At 40.1% G+C, this 26,404-nt stretch overlaps 1 protein-coding gene across 2 annotated transcripts in view; it reads right to left on the bottom strand.

Annotated features, from left to right (window-relative positions):
- SERGEF (secretion regulating guanine nucleotide exchange factor) overlaps nucleotides 1-24,898 on the bottom strand; it is a 224,612-nt gene extending 199,714 nt beyond the window's left edge. The window contains exons 1-8 of one of the 2 annotated variants that reach the window (XM_074275230.1): nucleotides 24,761-24,898; nucleotides 23,550-23,685; nucleotides 18,777-18,932; nucleotides 17,696-17,790; nucleotides 16,905-16,965; nucleotides 14,768-14,881; nucleotides 13,330-13,392; nucleotides 9,370-9,528 (exon numbers count right to left, since the gene is read on the bottom strand). In XM_074275230.1, coding sequence (XP_074131331.1) covers nucleotides 9,370-9,528; nucleotides 13,330-13,392; nucleotides 14,768-14,881; nucleotides 16,905-16,965; nucleotides 17,696-17,790; nucleotides 18,777-18,932; nucleotides 23,550-23,685; nucleotides 24,761-24,832 — 856 coding nt within the window. In that variant the 5' untranslated portion in view covers nucleotides 24,833-24,898. Of the gene's footprint in view, nucleotides 1-9,369; nucleotides 9,529-13,329; nucleotides 13,393-14,767; nucleotides 14,882-16,904; nucleotides 16,966-17,695; nucleotides 17,791-18,776; nucleotides 18,933-23,549; nucleotides 23,686-24,714 lie in introns of both variants that reach the window. The other variant, XM_074275232.1, reaches the window with a different exon arrangement.
- Nucleotides 24,899-26,404: the final 1,506 nt, after the last annotated feature.

Genomic DNA, 26,404 nt, shown 5'->3' with positions numbered 1-26,404 from the left:
AAGCCACAGTCCAAAGTCCACTTCCTCTTAGAAACATTCCTCTAAATACTTCAGCTGCCACGTCGAACCTCTGAATCCCAAGCAATTTTTATTTGTACTACTCATCTGGGCCTTAATTGGGGATTAAAAATAGCACTTACTTCCCAGAGCTGTGAGAATCAAATGAGATCATTATAAAGTGCTTAGCACCTAGCATGGAGTAGAGACTAAATGTTAGTTATTACTAGTTTTATTATTAATAATTACATTCTGCCCAAGTTGCTCAATGCCTCCCATATGTGAGCCAGATAACTATTCCAAAAAGTTCTTTTAAGAAAAGATTGGACTTTAAAACTTTTTGAAATCAATAGTTCAAAGGATAACTTCTATAATAAAAAGTTCATAAAGTCAAACATGACTTGAGATGCAGTGAAGCCATTTTGCAAATAATAGTTGTCTCAAATGTTTACTTCTTCTTAGAGTCAGAAACTATTTCATATAATTTTCTTACATATTTTATTATCATGCTATGCACAGAATAGGTACTCACTACTCAAAGACAAGTTCAAGTTTTTATGCCCAGGTACAATGATGCCGTTGAGAGAAGGATGCAGGTATGGAGTGGTTGCTGAAAGGGGGAGATAGAAGATGATGATGACATCAGTTTTTGGACATGTCAGACAGGAAGGTAAAAAGCCAAGTCCCTCTTTCCCAAAATTCTCCAGTACAACGTTCAGTGGTTGGCGATTAAAAGCTCCAAAAGTCAGCATCCAACTTGAAGACAACTTTAAATAGAGCATATTAAGACAGACCCTCCCTGAACTGGGTTGAGGTTTCCAGATAAACACACCCTCAAAGGAGAGTATAATGTAAACTGCCACCTTTTTCTGGACAGCATCTGGAATCCCAAATACAAAAATCAGCATTAAGTACCTCTGTTAATGGTAGGCTTGGATTTCACTAATGATGAGAATCAAATGCAATAAGGTCCCTGTGTATATGTGTGCTCCTGACATCTAAGGAAACAAGAGTGACTGAGAGACAATTCTTCTGCAGATATATGCCCTGCAAAACCATCTTCCTCCTGCTCTCAGGAAATAGGAAAATGCAATCTAATTCAGCCAAGAGAGCTGACTTGGGTCTAGGAGGCACTTGGCCAAGAGGAAAGAACAATGAGCTGGGAGGCAGCAGATTCAAGTGCTAGCCAAATACAAGTTCTGCCACAAACCCATGAGAAAGAGTTTATGAAACTCACTGGGTGTGAACACAGGCATGTCAATGGGCTTCAATTTATTTTTTTAAAAAATAGAAGCAGATATATATAAAGAGAGAGGGAGGGAGAGAGGTTTATTATATATATAATATAAATACATATACATTTATGTCTATATATATATATATATATATATATATATATATACACACACACACACATATTTAGAAGCAGCTGGACTGAGGATCTCTAAAAGACCCCTCACCTTTAAAATTTATGATTTCCTTGCACATGACTTTATTAAGTGGGATAAAAGGACTGAAACAATAAGCTCCCTATCAGGTCTTCCTTAAGGGTAGTTGTAACCTCAGGTAGTTCAAATAATTTAATAGATTCTATTAGACTTGAAAGTACTGAGTCATCACAAGCTCCTCCTTGATACTTCCATCTTTAGAATGGCACTATGGCCTAGTCAAAAACACATGAGACAACCAATGGGTTGGGTGTATTCTACTCTTTGGTCTCTCCTTCTCTCTCTCTCTCTCTCTCTCTCTCTCTCTCACACACACACACACACACACACACGCACTCCAGAACCAATATCGCCACCACAATGCTATGGTCTTCACAGAACACAGAATCCCTCCTGCTTCTTCCTCACTCTCTCCACCTTCTACCACAAAAGTTCTCAAACTTTTTGGTCTTAGAACACTTTTTTGCTCTTAAAAATTATATAGAACTTCCTTGCATTCTTAAAAATTATTTAGGATTCCTTTATACTCTTAAAATTTCTTGAAACTTCCTTTATACACTTAAAAAATTTTGAGGACTCCTTAATACTCTTAAAAATTATTCAACAAAAAGCTTTTGTCTGTATGGTTATACCCACCAATATTAACCACATTAAAAATTTAAGTTGATAAAATTTTAAAATATTTATCAATTCATTTAAAAATAATGATAAACTTATATGTTTATAGAAATAACATTTTCTGAAAAACATTTTCTAAAATGAAAAAATTGTGAGAAGAGTGGTATTATTTTCAATATTTTTGCAAATTTCTTTAATGTCTAGCTCAGTAAAAGATAGTTGGATTCTCCTATCTGCTATTGCATTTAATTTGTTGCAAAATGTTGTTTTAGTTGAATCATGTCAAGAAAATCCAGCTTCAAACAAATGTGTAATTGGAAAAGGTAGGGGTATTTTAATAGGCAAATAACATTTGAATATTGTTATAAAAATAGTTTTGACTTTACAGATGCTCTGAAAGACTTTCAGGGATATCTATGGCTCCTCAGACACTCTTTGAGAATGTCTGTTCTAGCACATGACATCCACAGAATCATAAAGTGTTGGTCTCATACATATCAGAAAAGACTTTCATTGCCTCACTTTACATGGCTCCAGTGTTGAAAAAAGTGCTACTATAGTCTCCTAGAGCAATATAACCCACACTGTCCCTTATTCCCCCTGCAGTTTAAATGTCCCATTCTGGATCTCTTTAATAAAATGAGGAAGTTGAACTAAATGACAAGTTATGACATTTTAGAATTTCAGATTGCCTAGGACAGCTTCGTGACAATGGAGATCAAGTCCATGTCCCCAGCCAACCCTCCCCTAAAGGAAAAAAAAGTGGAGTTTTTCTTCTCAGAGTGTAAATATTCCAGAGGGTCAGGACTAACACTAGGTAAGAAGAGAATAAATAGAATCAAACCCCAATTAACAGGTCTCTCTAATGACATTCCCTGCAAGGGAAGATCAGCCACAACCCATCCCATAAACACAGCCTGTGACTTGAATGATTCTCCCATTGACCCAAAACTTTGTGTTCTAGTCTGCAGAGATTCTGTCACATGGAAACCAGTGACACCCAAAGGAATGTCAATTCATTCTCCAGCCACTAATTGGATGGGGGGAGAGGAGGAGGGCGGAGAATGGGAAGAAAGAAAGAAAATTAGAAGGGAAAAAAAGGAAACAGAAAATGTTGGATCTGGAATCAAGTAAACTTTGGTTTGAAACCTACTTGTAACGCTCATTAGTTCTGTGATTATGGGCAAATTGCTTAACTTATGAGCCTCAATTTCCAGGGTTGTAAGACAGAGATAAAAATACTTGTACTTCTTCTCAAGGTACTTGTACTTAGATCCATTTTTAACATCTCTAGTTTACTGAAGGCACAAAGAGGTAATTTTTAGAAAATGTATACTACAAAAGTGCTTCCAACATTTGAGAAGCAACTAAATTCCAGCCACTTTGGCTCCAGTGGGTGACCCCACAGGGCCCAGACGACAGCCAATCCAATGATAATGATTCAATTTTGTGACAATTACTACCCTAGAAATTCTGATAAATCATCAAGAACCAGCACTTTGGATACAAAACCATGAATCTTTCAGCAGTGTATAACAAAGAGCCCAAATCGACCTGCTACCAAATAAGATAATATATGTAATGTGCTTTGCAAACTTTAAAGTATTAGGTCAATGTCAGTTCAACAATTTAATTCAGTCCAACAATGAAGTGCCTACTCTGTGCCAGGCATCGTGTTAGCCAATGGAAATTTAAAGATGAGGGGAAGAGGGAAGGAGAGAAATGGGAGAGAAAAGGAGGAAGATGAGGGAGAGGAAGGGAGGAAGACTACACAGAGAGAGAGAGAAAAGGAAGGGAAGCAGGGAAGGGGAGGGGGGAGGGAGGGAAAGAGAGAAAAGAGAGGGGCAAAGAAGGAAAGGGAGAGGGGAGGGAGAGTAGAAGGAAAAGGGAAAAAGGGAGAGGGAGAGGAAGAGGAAGAAGAACAAGGAGGAGAAGGAAAAGAAGAGGAGAGGGAATAGGAGAAGGAGGAGGGGAAAGGAGAAGGAAGAGAGAGAGGAAAAGGGGGAAGAAGGAAAGGAGAAGGAAGAAGGAGAGAAAGAAGAGAGAGAGTAATGAAAGAAAGGAAGGAGAGAAAGGTCATTAGAGAAATTCTGAGACAAAGTTTTAATCATGATCTATTTGATGGAGGCTGATAAGCTCTTTTATAGTGAAACTGGAAAATTGATGACATTGCAAAATCTCAAGCAACATAGATGTGCCTTCTTCTAACTGACCAGAAAATAAAAACCTCTCACATCACTTTGATATTACAACATTTGGCCCTCTCCTTCTGAAACAAGACATGTGATTTGGAGAATTTGGGAATTTCCACAACAGTTTAGTTTGATTTTTAGGTTAAACAACTTCTCCAGAATGTGGTAATCTTGTGAGGTTACCAAAGAGGAGGTGCACATCACAAGAATAGAATCATGATCTAAGTGACCTGAGATTACCTGAGTAAACTTGCAAGGGGATGAAATAGTGAAAGGGAATATTAAGTCTAAAAAAATAAAATTAAATTTCACAGAGAGAGAGAGAGACAAAGAGGGAGAGAGGAGGGAAGAAAAGAGAGATAGAGACAGATACAAAGAGAATCTGAATAAAGAGATGATAGTTGAACCCATGAAAAAGTGGATGAATTTATCAAGAGGAACAGAAGAGAACCCAGAATTGAGGTTTGACATACATCTACGCATAGGGAATAGGACAAGGATGGTCATCCTGCAAAGAAGACTGATCAGACAGAAAGAGAGAGAACCCCAACAAAATGGTACCACAGAACCTCAGGGAAGAAAGTACACCTAAAAAGAAAGGAAGGTCATTAGTGTCAAACACGACACAGAGATCAAAAAGTATGAGCAGTGACAAAAGGCCATTAAATGCTTTAGCAATGAACAGAATATTCATGCCCTTGTAGAAAGCAGTTTCAGTTGAATGGTGGGGAGATAAGAATGGTGGCAATGAATGTAGACAGCTTTCTTCTAAAAGTGTGGTTATGAAAGGAAAAATAAATATAGAATATTATTAAACAATTATAAGATCATAGGACCATGGACCCAGAAACAGAAGGGGCCTCAGAGACCATCTAACCCAAATCCTTCATTTATACATGATGAAAATGATAACAGCAATCCCTGACAAAGAGATCATGATTTCTGAAAAAGAACTAGCATGGTCTTCTAAATTCTCAATCAATAAGTTTCACTCATTTCTAGCAAAATTCTAGAGCAGGTTATTAAAGAAATGACTTATAAGCATTTAGAAATGGAGTAATGAGTTAAGAAGGCTTTAGTAAATACAAGTTTTATCAGGCTACCCTTATTTCCTTGTGTTTTAGATTAGTAAATCAAATAGTTGAGTGTCTTAGACATTAACACCAGGATTTTAACAAGACCTTTAGCAAAATGTCTCATGATATCCTTCTGGACATAATAGAAAAATGTTACCTAGACCATTAGGTAAAATCAGTTCTAGTTGAATGACCAGAATCAGAGTAGTGATTAATACTGCAAATTCTCAGGTTCCTTCCAGCTCTTGAAATTCTGGGATAATAAGCTCCTTGAAGACAGAGTCTATCCTGAACAGAGTGAGCATCGTAAGAGTTAAGTTGGAAAGAAGTCTGTAATTGAAGAATTCTGGAAGCTGTCCTTGGTGCTGTTCTATTCAATAGTCTTAGAATATTGTATAAAGGTATAGAGAGCATGGTTATCAAATTTAAAGATTATACAAAGCCCAAGACTTCCAGAGGTAGAGAGAAGATGACAGAATAAAGTCAGGAAGCCACTCAAGCTCTTGAAAACTACATGAAACAAAGCCTCTGAACAGAGTCTGACAGAATGAAACCCCTCTCCAGCTCAAGATAAACAGGAAAAACTTCAAAAAAGGTCAGTCTCACTGGGGTGAAAAGGATGTCCAGGCCAGCTCAGACAAACTCTGGGAAAGCCAGTGAGAGGGTCTTAATCACAGCAAATCAGCAACCAAGACTCTCAGTCCTAGAACAAATCAGTGGGGCAGCTTCCAGACTCAGCTCAAAGGGCAAACTCTGGGAAGCCAGGCTGTTTCCTGAAAAGAGCAGGCAAATGTTTCCCTGGAAACAAAAGGTCTTCAAAACCAAGGTTTGGAGCTACACAGAAAGCTTGGGACAGCACTCCCTGTATCCTGGGTGCAAAGTTCAATCAATACCAAAAGAAAAGGAAAGAAAATGAGCAGGAATCAATAAAGAATCTTGACCACAGAAAGCTACTATGGTGACAGGGAAGATCAAAACACCAACTCAGATGAGGATAAAATATCCATAGAAGAAACCTCAAAGAGTGATATGAACTGGTCGCAAGCCCAAAGAGGCTTCTTAGAAGTACTCATGAAAGACTTTAAAAGGCAAATAAGAGAGACAGAAGAAAAAATGAGAAAAGAAATGAGAGATATGGATGAAAGAGTCAACAGCTTGGAAAAAGAAGGAAGATTACACAAAGCCCAGTGAGGTAACTAAAACTTTAGATAATAACATCTGGAGATCTCAATGGACAAGATTAATGAGCCAAATATAAAAAGATGAAGCTTAATAAGGATAAATACAAAGCCTTATACTTTGGTTCAATAAATAATCTGGCCAAGAAACAAGAAAAAGGAAGTATGATGAGACCACACAATGGACTACAAGGTCAATATGTACCAACAGTGCCTGTCAATCAATATATATATATATATATATATATATATATATATATATATATATATATATATATATTAAGCACCTGTTATATGCCAGGCCCTAAGCTAAGGGATGGGAATATAAAAAAGGCAAAAAACAGCTCCCACTTGGAAAATACCTCACAATCTAATGAATGAAATAACAAGCAAACAAATAAGATATAGACAAAATAAATTGGAAATAATTACAGAAGAAAGGTATAATTTTAAGGGAGATGAAAAAAGGCTTTTTTGCAGAAACTGGGACTTTGGATGAGACTTAAAAGAAGCCAGGGAAGCCAGGAGGTAGAGATAGGAAGCAAGGGAATTCTAGGCCTGAGGATCAGTCATGAAAATGCATTGAGTTGAGAGATGGAGTATCTTCTATAAGGAATCACAAGGAGACCAATGTCATTGGATTACAAAGTACATGAAAGGATGAGGGAAGAGTAGGTAAAGTATAAGAAGACTGGAAAGGTAGAAGGAAGTCAGGTGATTAAGGGCCAGCATGCCATTGAAATTTATTGAGTACAGGGGCGACATGACCAGAGCTGGGCTGTAGGAAGATTACTTTGATAGCTGAGCCACTAGAGTGGCTGGGATATCAAGAAGTTGGCTATTGTAATAGTCCGGCCATGTCAATGTGGAAATGATGGCCTGCACCAAGATGGTGACAATATTAGAAGAGAGAAGGGAATATATATATGAGAGATGTCACAAAGATAAAATCCTTGAGCCTCGACAACAGATTGGATAGTGTGGGAGGGTAGAGAGAGAATGAGGAATCAAAAATGAAAAGGTTGTGAGCTTGGATGACTAGGAGAATGGTGGCAACCTCCACAGTAATAGGAAAGTTAGGTTTAAAAGTTTATTACTGAAATCAAAAAATCCAGAACCAAGACTCATATTCCTGCTACACCTTGGTAAGTATCTTAGCTCAGTTCTGTGCAGTATATTTCAGGAAGCTTATCAGCGAACTTCAGGAGAACCAGAAGATGACAACAAGGATGGCAAAGAAACTGGAAACTATGCCAGCTGAAAATCAGCTGATAAAACTAGCTGTGTAGCACAGAGCAACAGCAAACTATAAGAATCTCAAGGGCTGATCCTCCTGATCTATGTATAAGTGCTTGGCTTGTGTGAGTTATCCATAAAATAGTCTTTTAGGTAAACACATATTTGGCAATTGCTCTACCTAGCCAGCACAACAGAGACGTAACACAATCCAATGAGTAGAGAATTAGACTTGGCTTTAGGAAGATCAAAGTTCAAATCCTGCCTAAGATATTTAATAGCTGTGTGACTCTGGGCAAGCCACTTAACTTCTCTGTGCTTCTGTTTCCTCATCTGTAAAATGGGGATGATAATAGTACCTACTTGATTAAAGCAGTTGTAAGAATCAAATGAGATAACATCTGTGGGATGGTTTGAGAATCTCAAAATGCTACATAAATGCAAGTTGTGTTGGCTATTGTATCCCCCTCAGTGCTCAGACCAGAACAACCCTGTGCATGTGGTCCTTAATTAATGAGCATTGCATGAACTGGATGCTCCAAATATCTTTCTAGAAACAGCAAGAATACTGAAAGATTTGGATGAAGTTTCTACGTTGCTTTTCTATCAACCCAAAGTTTTTCTAAGTAAAATATCTCCCTAGTGATATTTGGTATCAGTTCTCCTGGAAGCTTTCAGGGGGGCCCCCAGTTATTGGATGAAGAATTGCTACTGGGGAGCAGAACAGGTCACAAGCTCTGCTGTAAATACTCCACTAGATCAGCAGTAAATGGAGAACCACTGCCTTGTGCGTTACATCTGAATGGGGTAATTCACATAGTAGTTGTTCAAAAGGCTTGAGAGTTGTTAGAAACTGAACTCTGGTGGAGTCTCCCCAGTCAAGATCTGGGGAGCACAGGTAGGTCAGGTCACTAAGAGAGAGAAGCAATCCTCTCATTTTCTCTCACTAACCCAGCCTGGATGCTAACTCAACAGCTTTGTCTCCCATTTGCCAACTAACCAAAAGGGAAGGGCTCCTAACCTGTGGTCCACAAATAATGTTTCAAGAGTTCCATGAACTTAGGCGGTAGGAGGGAGAGAATTATCTATTTTAACTAATTTTGATCTAAAAATTAATATTTCCTTCAATTATGAGTTTAGGCAACAAAATATTCTGAGAAAAAGTCTTGAGCTTTTGCCAGATTACCAACATGGTTCATGATACAAAAGAGATTAAGAATCCGTCACTTAAGGTACACTGTATTTCTAAAATGGGATAACTAAAATCTCCCCAAAACTTAAAAAAAAAAAAAAGCCAAAAATCTGTTTTTTTTTTCAATATTAAATAAACTGGGAGTCTGTTTAATTGGGATTGGGAGCCCATGTAGTGTTGTGGAAGAAGGCAGGGGTTTGAAAATCAGGATGGATTTGTTGTGTAGTTTCAGAGAAGTCACTTGATCCGTCTGGGCGACAAATCCTGACAGAGAGAGCTGATAGCACTTGTACCAGCTGCCTAACGGGGATGCTGTTTTTGAAAGCTGCAAGTCAACATGAACACGTGAATACTCCTTGCTATTATTACCTCAGTTTCACCAGCTCCCCATCTTTTACCAACAGTTCACTGATTCTCTTCCCAGGTTCTCACCTGTCTGGGCAACCAAGTGCGTCCACCCACTCCACACCATGGTGACCTTTTCATTCTGGAAACAATGGGCTTCTATTTTCTGGGGCGTGGGAAGAAAAGCAGCTGGGCTCAGTAGCTGGCCATGTTTGTTGCTCCCCCAAACGTACAGCTCCCCTTCATCTAAAACAACCAAAGAGAGGAGTAGATCAGCACAAAGCAAAGTCAAACACCAAATGCTGGCGGGGAGAGGCTGACAAGCCATTGTTCTGTCCATGTTGGAATTTTCAAACCATTCACCACATCTTCTCCCCTTTCCTTAGCCAATAACACAGGCTGCGGGTGAACACTCTGGTGCTTAATTAACCTGAGCTGGGATGGCTTCTTCCAGTTAGCTGGGGTGACCTTCAGAGAGAGTAATATTGTAAGGAATACAATGGAGATTTTCTTGCATCTTTTCTCCTGTCTCTGAAGCAAAGGTCAATTAGAAGCCCTTTACAATTCAAGTCAACAAGCATTTTTTATTTAGTACCTCATGTATACAAAGACAAAATTAAAACTCTCTTCCCCATTCATCCCCTGTCCTGATGTAGTTTATATTCTACTGGATTGGAGGATAACAGGGAGGGATGGACACAACATTGAGAAGGGAGCAAGCAATAGCAATTTAGAGAATCAAGAAAGGCTTCCTGTAAAAGGTAGCATCTGAATGTAAATAGAAATTCCCTCTACAACATCCTGACAAAGTCATCCAATGTCTGAAGGTAGATAGGGGTTAAAAATTTCCTACCCTAACCCTCACTAGATCCAAAGAAGGCAGCCCCCTTCACTGTGGAACAGCTCTCATCATTAAGAAACTTTTCTCTGGCAACTAGATGGCACAATGGATCAAGTGCCAGCCTTAGAATCAAGAGGACCCGAGTTCAAATTTAGGCTCGGACTTTTGACACTTATTAGCTGTGTGACCTTGGGCAAGGTAAAGGAGGAAGAAAAGGAAGAAATTGTTCCTTACATCAAGCCCAAATCTTAAACCTGTTATTCCTAGTTTTGCCTTGTGGGGCCAAGCAAGACAAGTCCAGCAGTCATCTGACATTTGTATAATTTTCTACTTTACAAAGTACTTTTGAATGATATAGACAAGGAAACCCCAAAACTCTGAAAAATCCTTAAAAGAGAAAACCTCCTAGGACTCTGCCTCAGGGAGGGGACTCCACCCTAAGCACAAACAGTTTCATCTTTGTTATCTTGCTATCTATGCTAACCCATAGAATTCAATTCAAATTCTAACCCTGGCGGAAACCCAGCCCAAAGCCAACCTGGGACTCCACCCATAAGCTCCCTTCAGCATGTAGCCAAAACCCCCTATTATAAAAGAGCCAAACTGGAGTCCTCTCTTTGCAGAGGTCCCAAACATGGCAGCCTTACGCCTGGCATGTCAAAGGATTTCTGCCCACTGGATCCCTGGTTCCGGTGCCCTCCTCTCTCTACCTAACACCTTTTATCCTTACTTCCAAACCCCATAATAAATCTCTTTTATCAATCTAGGTTTTCAGGTGTGTAAATTCCTTTACAGGGGACTCTTGTGCTGCTACTAGACCTCATTTAACTCTTTATCCTTGCACTGAATTTAAAGGGGTTGCATGGGAGCTCTATTTGACTCCCTGTACCCCAAACCTGCCACTAGACCTCAATTAAACCCTAATTTCATTTAGGTACCCCAATTCTAAATCTCATCAGTATCTCACTAGATCCTGCCTCAGGACAGACATTAAATATTTGAAGCCAAGGATCACTGTCTGTCTCTCTCACCCCAAGCCCTGAGAAATCTTTTCTTCTCCAGGTTTTTACCTTTTCTTTGACTGAAACTGCGTGGAATTAATTGTGTAATTAAATTCCCATGATATACAGCTGATTCCTGGTCACTTGACCCCCTCTTGAAAACTCAGATGCCCCTGATTTCACAATGACTGACTGATTCTACTGCTGCCTTTATCTTGTATCTGTATCAACAATATTTGTAACAGGGCCTCCAATGAATGTTTGTTGAATTCAAAACAGATTTTCATTTTTCTTAATATTTATAATTCACTGAATAAAAGAAGGCCTGTATATTGAGTTGTTCCAAGGAAAAGGCTTTGTAAACCTTAACGTGCTATATAAATGTGAGTTATTATTATCATAACAAAAAAAAAAAAAAAACATTACCAAATGAATTATAATGAATTTCTGATGGAATAAAACACTAGCATGCAATGAAGAGCCTTGGCACCTTTCCAGGTGAGAACAATAGTGTATTTAGTAAAATAATTAGAATTAAATGGAGACAGCCCCCAATCTTTTCCAAGCCTCATTTCCTGAAGATGGAGAAGCTGCTTTTGGAGAAAAAAAAAAAAATTTAAGAGGGAGAAAAAATGTGCACAGCAGTCACGGTAACATAAAAAGAAACTATCCTAAAACAATTCAGAACTTAACATTGTGACCAAATATAATCTCAATGGCTAATAAGTAAAGAAGCCTCTCTCTTCTCAGGGAAAAGGTGGTGAACTACAGGTACAGTGAGACATTCACTGTCAGAATAGTCATGGTGCTAGTGTAGCTCTGCTTCTTTGTTGTGAACAAGTGTTCCCTTTCTGAAGTGAGAAACAAGTCCCTTAAAAGTGATAATATAAAACAAGAAGCATTGGGGCAGCTAGGTGGTACAGTAGATAGAGCACCAGCCTTGAATTCAGGAGGGCCCCAGTTCAAATCTGGTCTCAGACACTTAACACTTCCTAGCTGTGTGACCCTGGGCAAGTCACTTAATTCCAGCCTCAGAAAAATAAATAAATAACTAAAGATAAAAAATAAAATAAAATAAAAATAAAACAAGAAGCATCAATAAAATGTATATTTTTAATAAAGAAGGAAAGATCTGCTCCCATCACATAGTGAGACACTAGTAAAACTCTGAATTATTTAACGTCATTAACTTTGTCATTTGTCATTCAAAAATTAGTGAGTATTTATCACTCTTCCATTGTGTTTCACACTCTAAGGAGAAAGTGTCTGCCATCAATACCATGACCTCAACTGGGGTTCATGGATCAGCTTGGTGCAGGACCCAAAGTGGACATCCCACCAGAACTGAGCATGCTCTCTGAACATGGGTGAGTTTTGCCCAGAGGTAGAAAGTCTTGGTGCTAAGAAAGTTAAGCCAGAGAAGTAGAGTCATACCAAGAGTGGGTGGCCAGGGTTTTCAATCAGGTATTCACATCCTCTTCCTCCTTGCAGTAATCTTCAGACCACTCTCCTCACACTTCTAGTGTTCTACCTATCCATAGCCCTGAAGGTTGCTGGAGGAACAAATAGACCTCAAAAGAAGATGAAGGACTTGAGGAGAAAAAGGAGAATAACTGGCCGAGGGACCTCCCATCCTCCAGGTATAACTGAATCCTTCATCTTCTCCTTCTTCTCACTCCCAACCATTAGTGAGCAACTGCATGTCCCCAGGCGCCAGGATTCTTAATCATGGCCCTAAATGGTAGGCTAAATTCACATCTCAAAATCAGAATTAGAACACATACACCCTACCTCTCTGAGTGATGGTTTTCATCACGCCAGTAGGTGGCAGAAAATACTAAAAATACAAATGGTATAATCTCCTATCAATCCATTTAAGTGGAAGAAATTTTACAAGTCATGGAATCATAATCAGAAGAATGACTAAATTTAGAGTTAGAAGGGACTTTAGAGATCCAGTCCAAATCTCTCATTTTACTGATGAACAAAATGGATCCCAGAGAAATGAACTACCCACTGGAGGAAAAAAACACAGAAATGGATCTACATCTTAGTTCCTCCTATTTTACCCACTCTTACTCTGTTCCCTTTTTAAACCAAGAAGGATAGATAGAGCTGAGTATATCAGACACTATTACCACCTCAGGCAACAAGGTGTACACCAAATTCCAATTGTTAAATAAGACCAACAGAACGTGTACTGACCTGTTAATGATGCTGAGTGGCAGGAACCAGTAACAACCATCTTTACTTTTGAATTTTCCAATCCTAGAAAAGAAACAGGTAAGAATTAAAATTAGTTCCACCCTATCTCCTGACTTTCTTTGCAAGAGGTAGAGAATCATGAGAGTGCTTATACCATGAGATCCAGGTGATGTACAAGTAGGTTTTACTGAATTGCTTTTTTCCCCTCTCTTTTTAAAATTATTTGTAACAAGGGATGGCTTGCTAGCCATCTAGGGAGAATGGTGGGTTTTAATATTCTGAAATTAAATGGACATCAAATAAGAAATGAATAAAAACAGTAAAATAAAATTGGTCTGGCTGAATGACAATTCTATAGCTCACTTCAAAGAAAAAGCCTATAAGTGTGAGGATGAAGAGAACAAACTTGGGGTGGAAAGGTACATCCTAAGACAATCCTAAGGAATGAATTCTTAAAAGGCAGAAAATCATGAACCATTAAATCTCAAAGCTAATCTAGTCCAACAAGTACTTAACAAGAATTCTCTCTACCCTATACCCAACAAGTGGCCATCTATCTTTCCCTGGAAGACCTCCCATGTTGCGGAGCTCATTTCCTCTAGAAGCAGCCATTCGGTTTTGAGTCAGCGCTATTTGTTAGAAGTCCTTTCTTAATTCTAGTTGAAATCTCTCTACACTTTCCATCTACCACCCCTATTTCTGCTTGGACCAAGAGGGCAGAAAATATCTTCCACATGACAGTCCTGACTTGAAAGCAGTTATCTTAACCTCTTTCCCACCCCAACCCAACAAGGATTTATGACTTCACAAGTCTGGGTAGAATGCTATTCCTCTAAAGGAAATAATATCCCTCCCATGCCTTCTCTTCTCTTTCTCTGAAAGTTCTTTCAAGTAATCTTCACATGATCTGAGCTACAGGTTTTCAATATAGTGGGATTAATAGTGGGTTAAATGAAGAGTATTTACAGTTCAGAATCTTTGTACTTAAAAAAGAGGATTTATCCATCTATCCTTTGCCATGGAAACTTAGAGTTTTGAGAAGTCAATCTGAGCCAAAGGAATTCTGACATTTCTAATCCTGCTTTTTGTCACACCATCTATTTGGTGAAGTCACACCAGCTATCTGACTCCTCCTGCTCATCCAAATATAATAAGAGCTAGATTTACCTTGGCAGAAGAAGGATAGATCACCAAGAGATTCTATCTGCCTGACAATCCATTGTCCTTTCATAAAACTGTCTACCTGAAATTCAACAAGTAAGCGATGTCACCAGGTCCCAGCATAAGCACTGGGGCAAAATGGAGGGGCCGAAATGTGACATTTTTATCAGATGCCCCATAGTGAAAACCCATTCCCCACTTGATCTGAGGTCTAGATCTGCATAGTTTGGGTCAAAAGAATAAATTCACAGCTCTCAGCAGAATAAAAATAACTCACCAGTCACTTGGCAAGGCTCCTTGGCTGTCAGGAATGGTGGGAGGGGCTTCTCGGGGCATGCCCGCCGCCCTGTGGATGCCAAGCCCGTGCCCCATTGGAACACCAGGCCACTCTCTTCCAATGGAACAGAAGAGAAGCAGGTCAGGGAGGGCATTCATATAGTTCTATTATACCTAGATTTCAAACCAGAAAACAAGGTTCTACTCTCAGCTCTGCCATGTGAGTGCTACCCTATGGAACCCTAGCCAAGTCATCTTTCCAGCTTCAATGTTATAGAACATAGCAATTTTATTACCATTCTAGAAGTGCTTAGAAATAAAAAGTCCAAGGGCTGTGGCTAATAACAAGCCTGAGACTCTTTGATATTGCCCAAAGTATGCTGAAGAAAATAATCACATATAAAATGCATCTCTACCATCACCACCACCCCAAAAGAAGGAATGGAAAATAACCCAGGGATCCAAGAACATATTTTTCTGTGTGTGACCTGGGTGTCTCACCAACACATCACAACTAAATCTGTCATATTTCCTTCTAAATCTAAGAAAATTAGATATAGCTGAGCCATTATCAAAGAACTACTGTGAAGCTCAAATAAAATGATATAAGTAAAATGCTTTATAAACTATAGGTATACTCACATATGTGTGCAAATATATATTAATATACACATTACATGTGTATATATACATATATACACATATGTATATACATAATGTGGATATTTTAGTGCTTTTTACTTATGTACACTATATGTTATATAATACATATTAACATGGATGGATAGGTAGATAGATGGTGGATGGATGAATGAAAAGATGATAGGTAGATATATAGACAGATGATAGATAGATGGATATATGGAAAGATGATAACAGATATATAGACAGACATAGACAGAGATGATATATGGAAAGATGATGGATAGATACTCAGATGGATGGACAAAAGAGATTAAATGTTCTGAATGAAGAGTGAAACAATTATAGGCACATTTTAGGTGTGTTTTTACATGCTCTCACCCTATTCATAGCTGAGAAAAAGGTGTTGCTACTAGTGCTTTCAGTGAATTCCCAGGTGAAAACTGTAGCATATGGAGACCATAAGCCTATGCCTGTTGGTATCCTTTCCTTAGAATTTTTTTTTTCCTTCCTTCTCTCTATTCCTACCATCCCAAGAAGGAAGGTATTCTTGGATACAATTATTAGTATTTCTATCTAGACCAAAGGAGATGAGAAAAGAATGGGGAAAAATAATACAAAGGCTATTTAAAAAAATATTCTCCCCCACTTTCAATCCTTCCCAGGCTCATTTAGCTCCCCTACTATAGTGTTTCACATACCCTCCTTTCCTCCCTCTCCCCAGCACGAACACAAATATCTCTCCCTTTATTGTGGACAGAGACCAAAAATCACTTCCAGTTGTTTTTTATTAAATCCCTGAAAGGGATTTTTATTAAAATATCTGAAGGATTTTGCTAAATGAAAAATCAATGTAGCATTACAGAGTATTGGATCTGCAGTAGGGAAGATCTAATTCAAATACTTATTAGCTGTGTGGTGATCATGGGTAAACCACAAAACCGCTATGAACCTCAGTTTCCTCATCAGTAAAACAGGATTTAGAAACAAAAGGGACCTCAAGTGTCATCAAGTTCAACCCCCTTATTTTCAAGCTGAGGAAACTGAGACCAAAAAGATAAAGTAATACCCAAGTAATAAGGAGCCAAGGGACAGAAGGGAGATGACAGTAGCTAGCATTTATATTGTACTTTAAAGTTTACAAAGCTCCTTGCATGTTCTCTCATCTGATCTTCACAACAATCCTGGGAATCAGTTTTTAAAATGAGGAAATAGAGGTTTGAAAAAGATTTAGTTTAGATTGTGATTCAGAGTCACACAGCTAAGTCACTGTTTGAGGGAGGATTTGAATTGGGGTCTTCCCAATTCTAAGTCGAGTACTATATCTCCATTATACCACTTATCTAGGAGTTATCAGAGTTGGAATCTGAACTCAGTTGCTGTAAATAAATTCCAAGTTCAGCTCTCTTCACTGGACCCTGCTAACTTCTCCTAAACAGCCATTCTGGTACAATTAGTGTTTCTCCCCAAAATGTAAATTAAAACAAAATGATCACCTGTAACAGCCAGCGCATGCCGCATTCCAGCTGCAATGCACACAACCTTCTCATTCAGGAGCTATTGGAATCAACACATAGGATTTGGAAACATTTTCAAATTAAAAACCAGAGAAACTTTTTGAAGGGGTAGCCTTTTATTTAGGCTTTTTTAAAAAGTAAAAAAAAATGTAAATAAAAAAATACTTTGTGAAAGTAAGTGATCAACCCTTATCCCCTAACTGCACACAGTTGGGGAATGGGTTATCAGGAAGGAATAAAGATTGGTACAATATATACCATATCCTCATAGCAACCCCCATTTTACAAATGAGAAAACTGAGACAAACAGGTTAAGTGACTTGCCCATGGTCACAGAGCTACAAAGAGTCTTAGATCAGATTTGAACCAGGTCTTCCTAATTCTCTATTCATTACATCCAAGCCTTTTAAACTGTAGGTCACAATGTGATGTGGGATCTCATAACTGAATGTGTAGGTTGCAAAATTATGATTTGTTATCAGTAAATGTTTGATGTGTATATTTATTTTATATACGTATATACCTGAAACCAAAATTTTCTTGGGTCAAAAAGGGTTATAAATAGGAAAAGTTTAAAAAGCCCTGAATTACACTTCCTTGCTGACATTGCTGAGTCAAGACTTACCCAAAAAACTAATGAAAAAGCCTGAATTTCCTTCCTAGGAGGCCATTTCCTAGCTCGGAGAGAGGCTTGTCTATCTCAGTCCATGGTCTCATGACCAGCATTCGTTCCAAAAATATTGATACATGAACTTCAAGAAAAAACTTACCTCTATGACTTGGGGGATAACTTGTCTTCTGATCCCAGGAGGAAGGCCCAACTGACCAAATGAATTTGAGCCACATGATAGAACCTGACCATTTTCTGTAAGATAAAAAATAAAAAAAGTTAGCTTTATGATTAACAGGGGAGATATTGAAAACCATCAGCTCAACACAGTCAGAGTCTATGTCTCACCAGGGTCCCATATCAATGGAGAAAATCTCAAAAATAAGGAAATTCCTGCACTGTTAGGTACTTTCCCTTATAAACATATAATAAACATTTACTATCTACACTGCTACCATGAACAAGGATACTGGAAATACAAAGAGTAAGACAAGCTTCTTAAGGCAATAAGAAGCTTTAAGAGACAAACAATAAGGAAGCCTGATAGAAAGTCCTTTAGGTCCTGTCCACCATATAAAATAGAGCTTGCCAATGAGCTCTGGACTACTCTAATTCAAAAGGCAGCAGAAGCCCTCAAGCAACTGTAAGGGTAACTTTTATCCAGGTCCTCTCAAGGCTGCTCACTTATTTTGTCAATGTTCAACATAATGTTAACATTACTACTCATTCAGCCTGGCCAAATATTCCTTTGCTTCACTCCCTAGTGTTTAATCCAGGCATTCTCAAACTACAGCCCGTAGGCCAGATGCGGCTGCTGAGGACTTTTATGTGGCCTGCCGGGTTATGGCAAATGGGCTGAGGGGCAGAGACAGAGTGTAAGGTTTTGTTTTTACTATAGTCCGGCCTCCAACAGTCTGAGGGACAGTGAACTGGCCCCCTCTTTAAAAAATTTGAGGACCACTGGTTTAATCCCTCATAACCCAGATTTTGAGATTATATAATTCTCAACTAGCACCACTAAACATTTATAGTCATTCACTTCCACTACTACCCTACTCTCATCTGTGTACTGAACCCAAAGAAAGGCCTCTTCTACCTTTAAGTCTCACTCAGGAAGAACAAACCTTTCTTGCTTCTAAAAAGAGGCATTTCAAAGCAGAGTCATATAATCAAAGCTCCAGCTATCATCTGGCTCTTCCTGAAATGTATTCATCTGAGAAAAAGAGAGCAATAAGTGTTACCTGTGAGCAAAATTGTAAAATCCCAGCCACAGGACACCTGTAGGACAGGGCAGCCAGCCAATGGTGTACAAGGAATAAAAGACAAAACATCTTCAGTGTGACCAAGTCCCAGCTGACCATCTTTGTTCAAGCCACAGACAAAAAGCTCTCCTTCATCTACAAAACAGAAAATCCCACTGAGCACAGAGAGGGAAATTTCACCTTATCAAAGCTTCAAAAGAGATTTCAATTAATTGAAAAATGTTCTGACACAGAAAGGCCTTTTTCTCCTTTTATTTTTTAAATAATTTTGGCATATATGGGAATGAAATGGCACAGAATAAAGGCATACAACTTTCAGAGAAATATAGATGAATGGAAAATCCAAGCAGACTCATGCCTTCTCTGGAACAAGAATATCTGAGATTTTTTTTCCCTTTTTGATCTGATTTTTCTTGTAGAAGAATCACATATATTTAATCTATATTGGATTACCTGCTGTCTAGGGGAGGAGGGTGCAGGAAAGGGAGGGAGAAAAATTTGGAACACAAGGCTTTATGAGGGTGAATGGTGAAAACTATCTTTGCATGTATTTTGAAAACAAAAAGCTATTATTTTTTAAAAAGATTATCTGAGAGACAGCATGGTTTAGTAGATTGAGTGTGGGACTTTAAACCAGGAAGAACTGGGTTTAAATATCAGAACTTTTCTAAAGCTTCAGTTTTCTCATCTGTTTTGAAGTTCTAATTAGAAAGTTTGTATTGTATACTTTAAAGTACTATAGAGATGATAGTAGATAAGGGACAACAATCTAGCCATAAGTTTTCAACATTTCCCCCTCCAAACAACTTTAAAATAATGCCTCAAATTGAATTTTGGAGCAACAGAGATGAAAAAGATAAGAGTGAGACATTTTTACAGTCTAAGACAAGTCAGCAGCAGAGTACGGGAGGATGAGCCTCAAGTACATATGGTGATAATACTAGTGGTGGCAACTACTTCAGGAGCTCATAGGCCAGAGAGAGTAAGGTCAGACAACTGATCAGGAAAAGATTATAGGGAATGATCCTGTAATTAGCTAGTGCTGATTGGCAACTCTATTGCCTATAAGCAGATCTGGGTCACTGTTCCAGGGAGACAAGAGCAGTGACCTTGGTTCTGGACTTCTTGCCAAGGCAAAGAGGAGCATTGGTCTGAATAGGTGATTTGGCCACAGTTCCAGGGTCAAGAAAAGGCAACAGTACGAAAACAGTTACAACCAAATCCTCAAAGAAAAATGCTAATTGGACCCAAAGCCAACAAGAATTTCTGGATGAATTAAAGAAAGAGATAAGAGTGGTAGGAAAAAAAAAATGGGGAAAGAAATGAGAGTAATGAAGGAAAATTACGAAAAAAATTGAAAACTTAGAAAAAAAGGGGAGGTAGGGACACCAAAACCAAAATACTAAAGACAATAATACTTTAAAACAGAATTTGCCTAAAACAGAGGCACAAAAATTTCACTGAAGAAAAGAATTTCTTAAAAAAAAATAGAACATCAAAAAGAAAAGAAAGCACAAAAAAATCATTGAAGAAAATAATTCCTCAAAAATTAGATTTGGACTCATAGAAGCTAATGAGTTCTTGAGATATCAAGAAACAATAAAACAAAGTCAAAAGAAAATAGGATGGAGGGAAATGCATTTAATAAAAATTGTAAATGTAATGTACTCATTTATAAAATGAAAGAAGATAACAGAATGAATTAAAAATCAGAATCCAACAATATATTATTTAAGAAGAGACAGAGAAAGATAGAGATAGACATAGAGAATAAAAAGATGGAGTAAAATTTATTATGTTTCAGCTAAAGTAAAAAAATAAAATAAAAAGGTAGGGATGGTAGTGTCATGATCTCAGACAAAGCAAAAACAAAAAGAAAATTAAAAGTGATATTCAGGGAAACTACATTTTGTAAGGCCACAGATAACAAAGCAATATTAAAAAAAAAAAACTTTTATAGCAAATTTATAAGATAAAGGTTTCATTTCTCAAATATATAGGGAACTGAGTCCAGTTTTTACAAATAAAGAGACATTCCCCAATTGATAAAGTATCGAAGGATATGAGCAAATACTTTTCAGAAGAAATCAAAACTGTCTATAATTCATATGAAAAAATGCTCTAAAGGAGAAAGATTCTAATTTACAGTAGAATAGAAAGAAAATTGAAACTACCAATTGATTGGAGAAATGTAAATTAAAACAACTCTGAGGTACCACCTCACACCTAATAGAAATGGCACTGCTGGAAAAGGAAAAATAGGCACACTAAAGAACTGTTGGTGAAGTTGTAAATTGGTCTAGCCATTCTAGAGAACAGTTTGGATAGGTTTATAAAACTTTGCATATCCTGTGATCCAGCAATACCACTCCTAGGTCTGTGCCCTAAAGCAATCAAGGAAAAAGGACCTATATATACAAAAATATTTATAGTAACTGTTTTTGTGGTAAGGAATTGGAAATTAAAAAGATGTTCATCAGTTGGGGAATGGCTGAACAAATTATAGCAAATGATTGTGATGGGGTATTATTGTGCTATAAAAAATGATGAGTGGAAGAGAAAATATGGGATAATTGATATGAAAGGAAACAAAGTAAAGTGAACAGATACAGGAGATCATTGTACATGATAATAGCAACATTATAATGATGATCAATTGAAAAAAAATTTGGTTACTCTGATCAGTACAGTGATCCAAAAAAATTCCAAGGGACTAATGATGAAAACTTCTATTCACCTCCAGAGAAAGAACTACTGAATTCTCAGTGCAAATTGAAGTATACTTTTCTCATTTGTCTTGATTATTTTTGTGTTGATAGTTAACATAGAAATGCATATGATTTCACATGTATAATTGACATCACATTGTTTGCTTTCTCAGTGGTTGAGCAGGGAGGGAAGAAAAGAATTAAAGCTCAAAGTTTTTAAAACTAAGTTTATTGGGTCATATTTCAATTGTGTCCAACTCTTCATGACTCATTTGGAATTTTCTTGACAAAGATATTGTAGTTGTTTGTTGTTTTCTTTTCCAGTTCATTTTACAGATGAGAAATTGTGGCAAATTGACTTGCCCAGGGTCACACAGCTAGTAAGTGTCTGAGGCTGGATTTGAAAATGAGTCTTTCTGACTCCAGGCCAATACTCTATCCATTATACTACCTACTACTCCTAAAAATAAGTAATAAAAAAAATTTTAAGAGAGAAAAGTAAAAGTAAGAGAAGGAGGGAGACAGAAAGGGAGGGAGAGAAGGAGGGAGGGAGGAAGGGATGGAGAAATGGAGGAAGAGAAGGAAGGAAGGAGAGAAGGAGGATAGGAGGAAGGGAAGTAGAGAAGGAGGGAGAAAGAGAGGGAGGAAGAAAAAGAAGGAAGGAAGGAAAGGAGGGAGGAAGAAAGGGAGGGAAAGAAGGAAAGAAGGAAGGAAGGAAGGAAGGAAGGAAGGAAGGAAGGAAGGAAGGAAGGAAGGAAGGAAGGAAGGAAGGAAGGAAGGGAGGGAGGGAGGGAGGGAGGGAGGGGAGAGAAGGAAGGAAGGAAAGGAGGAAGTGAGAAAGGGAGGGAGGGAAGGAAGGAAGGAAGGAAGGAAGGAAGGAAGGAAGGAAGGAAGGAAGGAAGGAAGGAAGGAAGGAAGGAAGGAAGGAAGGAAGGAAGGAAGGAAGGGAGGGAGGGAGGGAGGGAAGGAGGGAGGGAGGGAAGGAAGGAAGGAGGGAAGGAAGGAAGGAAGGAAGGAAGGAAGGAGGGAAGGAGGGAAGGAAGGAAGGAAGGAAGGAAGGAAGGAAGGAAGGAAGGAAGGAAGGAAGGAAGGAAGGAAGGAAGGAAGGAAGGAAGGAAGGAAGGAAGGAAGGAAGGAAGGGAGGGAGGGAGGGAGGGAGGGAGGGAGGGAGGGAAGGAAGGGAGGGAGGGAGGGAGGGAGGGAGGGAGGGAGGGAGGGAGGGAAGGAAGGAAGGAAGGAGGGAAGGAAGGAGGGAGGGAGGAAAGGAGGGAAGGAAGGAAGGAAGGGAGGGAGGGAAGGAAGGAAGGAAGGAGGGAAGGAAGGAGGGAGGGAGGGAAGGAGGGAAGGAAGGAAGGAAGGGAGGGAGGGAGGGAGGGAGGGAGGGAGGGAGGGAAGGAAGGAAGGAAGGGAGGGAGGGAGGGAGGGAGGGAGGGAAGGAAGAAAGGAAGGGAGGGAGGGAGGGAGGGAGGGAGGGAAGGAAGAAAGGAAGGGAGGGAGGGAGGGAGGGAGGGAGGGAAGGAAGGGGGGAGGGAGTTTGAAATCACAAATAAAAAACGCATTTTTTAATATAATTTGTTTTACCATAGAAAAGCACTAAAGAAAAATCATCTATTATTTAGATAAGGGGTACATGAATTAAAAAAAAAAAAACATTTTGATAACTGTATCTCAATATAATTGGTTTTCTCTGCATTCCTGCATGTTCTTTTTTGTATCTAAAAGCAAGGGGTCCATACGCTTCCCCTGACTGCCCAAGGTCTTCAGTATAAAAGAGGTTACCTTCTGATTTAGTTTTCTCTTCCAACATAAAATGGGGGGGGGGGGAATAAGAGAGGGGGTAGAGGAGAAGGATTCTAATTCATACTAGAATAGAATTACCAACAGACAGCCTGGGTCGTCGTCTACAACCCATTTCTCCCTGTGGGTCTGTTTCCTCCTCTGTAAAATGAGGGACCTGAACAAGATCACTTAATGTCCCTTCTAGTCCTAACTACCATGAACCTGATTGCTTTTGGTCTTCACAGGCAGCAGGTCCTGCAGTTACCTGTGACCACAGCCGAGTGTCCCCCTCCTCCAGTCAGCAACTTAAGGCGTTTGGGATCGCAGAAATCATTCAGCCGCTGGGGCTCAAGCATATCTTCTTTATGGCCAAGGCCAAGCTGCCCATAGCTATTTGCCCCCTAGGCACAAAAGGAAACCATAATAGGAGAAAGTGAACCCATAACAAGAATGTCTGTGCACCTGTACCCTGAGAGCCCCTCACGTGTGCACCTGTCAGAGTCTGGATCTGTCCAAACCTCCCTCCATGCCCACTCTTTGCAAGGGCCTTCAAATCCCCATTAGGTAGATAGGAGAGCTTTCTTTTTCTCCATATCCCATCGGCCCACAGTGGCGGGACCCTTTGCAGCCAGTTTAAAAGGCGGAGAGGCTGACTGCCCAGGATATGTTTATGAGAAGGGGAGAAGCTCCCACACCCACGCCGGCGGCGGCTCTGGGGCCCGCATTCCCAGAAGTTTGCACAGGCCTTGGGAACCCTCTTAAAGCAAGGAAAAGATAGGAAGGAGCAGAGCCTTGTCCCGCTGGGCCCCAGAAAGCAGAATGAGAGAGGGGGGGAGGCGGATCTGGGCTTGACGTAAGAGGGACACGACCTAACAAAGCTGTGCCCAAGCCAGAGCTCTCGTGGGCGGCTTTCAGCGGAGGTCTTCCAGCAGAGGCGGCGGGACCACTTGTTGGGTCTGCCGTACAAAACTCCCTCGGGCGGGTGGAGATTGGACTCAGTGGAATGGGAGAATCCTTCTGGGAAGGCCCCGCAAACTACCTGCCCCTGAAACAATCCTGGCTCTGCAGTTTCTCTAAGGCCGGCTCCCCAGGGCAGGAGCAAAGGGGTCTTTGAAGGCGATACCACCCCCTCAAGAGGAAGGGGCTTTCCCTCGGACATCAAACCTTCCACATGGTAGGTTCTGTACCCAAAGAAAGGCCCCGATGTGCATGCAGCCCTAAGGCAGGCTCTCCCTCGGGGAGCCCCCACGGCCCAGAGAGTCCCGCGTCCCTGGCTCTCTCTCTCTCCCCGGGAAGTCTAGGCGAGCCCATCCTATCTCATCCCTCTCCACCTGCCCTCCATGCCTCCGGACGCCGGCCCTCCCCATCCCGGAGCTCCAGACCCCAGAGGGACTCCACTAGTCCCCGACCCCCAGAGGCTGTCCAGCTACCCTTCGGAGCCCGGAGCCTGGGTGAAGCCCGGGAAGAGTCAGGTACCCAGCTCAGCAGCAAAGTGGCGGCCCGGGCCGGGGCAGAAGCCGCCTCCCGCCGGCCCGACTCCCGGTCCATGCCTCCGCGTACCGCACAGCAGCGGTCAGCTCCAGCGGAGCTTCCGGGTGTGGGTCCGCCCCGGAGCGGGCGGAGCTCTGCCTTTGACGTAAGAGGGAAACCTGCTAACAATGAGCTCTCCCGGAGGGGAAGGTGGAGGCGGCTTGCTCCCGGCCCCCGGCTTCAGCTAACGCTCAGAAGGCCACGTCGGGGTCTTCTGTCCAGAATTACTCTTGGGAGGGAATAGTGGGCCTACAGTAGGCCCGGACGGAGGTCCCTGCTGGGAGGGCACAGACCCTGCCCACTCCCCTGACGCTCAGTAACTCCCGCCTTGGAAACAAGCCCCGGGCCATGGTTTCTGTAAGGCCGGCTTCCCTCGGCTGTCCTTGGAGGCTGTCCTAGCTCCCCGTAATAAAGAAGTTTTCCAGCACACATCAAGGAGCCTAAGGGAGATACCGGGGAATCGGGGGTGAGGGACGATGCGCGGCAGGAGGGCTCTGAGACGGAGGGCAGAAGCACTCGCGTGCCCATCCTCGCCACACCCAGCATGCTCAGCCCAGGCTAACGGGTTGCCCGGGTGGTTCAGACTAGAGTGTAATTGATGCCTATCAGTCACTTGCCCTAGCACCGGAGACCATCCCCAAAGTGAGAAGGGCGGCAGCTTCTCAGAAAGCTTTCCTGAACGTGGTCTCTCCTCACCTTCTCTATCTGGTCTGCACCTTTTAGTGAAAGCCTTTTAAATCAATCAAAAAGCATTTTGTTGTTCATTTCTGAAGTGCCACGCATTCTGCTAAGCCCTGGGGGTACGAAGACAAAAAACCCGAAAAGTCCCTGCCCTCGAGAAGTTTATATTCTAATGTAGGAAGCTACAACACACACACACACACAATTATGTGTTCATACCTATAAATATATACCCGTGTGTGTACACACATCTGTATGTATGATACAAACCTAGCTACTATACAAAGTATCTTTATATATATATAGTATATGTATACATATGTATAGCATATATATTTACTTTATATATATTTTATACTTACTTTGTAAGTATATATCTACTTTGTAAATATATTTATCATATATATGTATGTGTGTGTATATATATATATATATATGCATATATATATATATACTTACAAAGTAAATATACAAAGTATCTTTAGAAGAGGAGGCTCTACAACTGGCATAGATTGGAAGGGTTTCAGGAGAGCAGATTCAGGAACGGCCTCATTCAGAAGGCTGCTAGAGCTGAATTTTGAAGAAAGTGAAGGATTCCAAGAAGACAAATGATGGAGACAGCAGGGAGTTGGCAAAGCAAAGGCCTGAGATGGGACATAAAGCATCACGAGTGAAGAATAGGTCTATGCTTCAAGTACCAGGAAATGAGTAATGTGTAAGAAAGCCAAGATGATGGAAAGGGAAGATGTTTTCCATGTCAAACATAGAGAGAACTTAATTCTTGCATCCTAGAGCTAATAAGAAATATTTTAGGCAGTATGTTACCTTCAGTGCTCTTTTAAAAAAATATTATATTCACCTTATCTGTATGATTACAGAAGGACAGAAACTGGGAATTTTACTTATACA

This window comes from Sminthopsis crassicaudata, chromosome 6 (genome assembly GCF_048593235.1).
Source record: "Sminthopsis crassicaudata isolate SCR6 chromosome 6, ASM4859323v1, whole genome shotgun sequence".
NCBI classification, from domain to species: Eukaryota; Metazoa; Chordata; class Mammalia; order Dasyuromorphia; family Dasyuridae; genus Sminthopsis; species Sminthopsis crassicaudata.
This window is presented reverse-complemented; position numbering and strand designations above follow the sequence as displayed.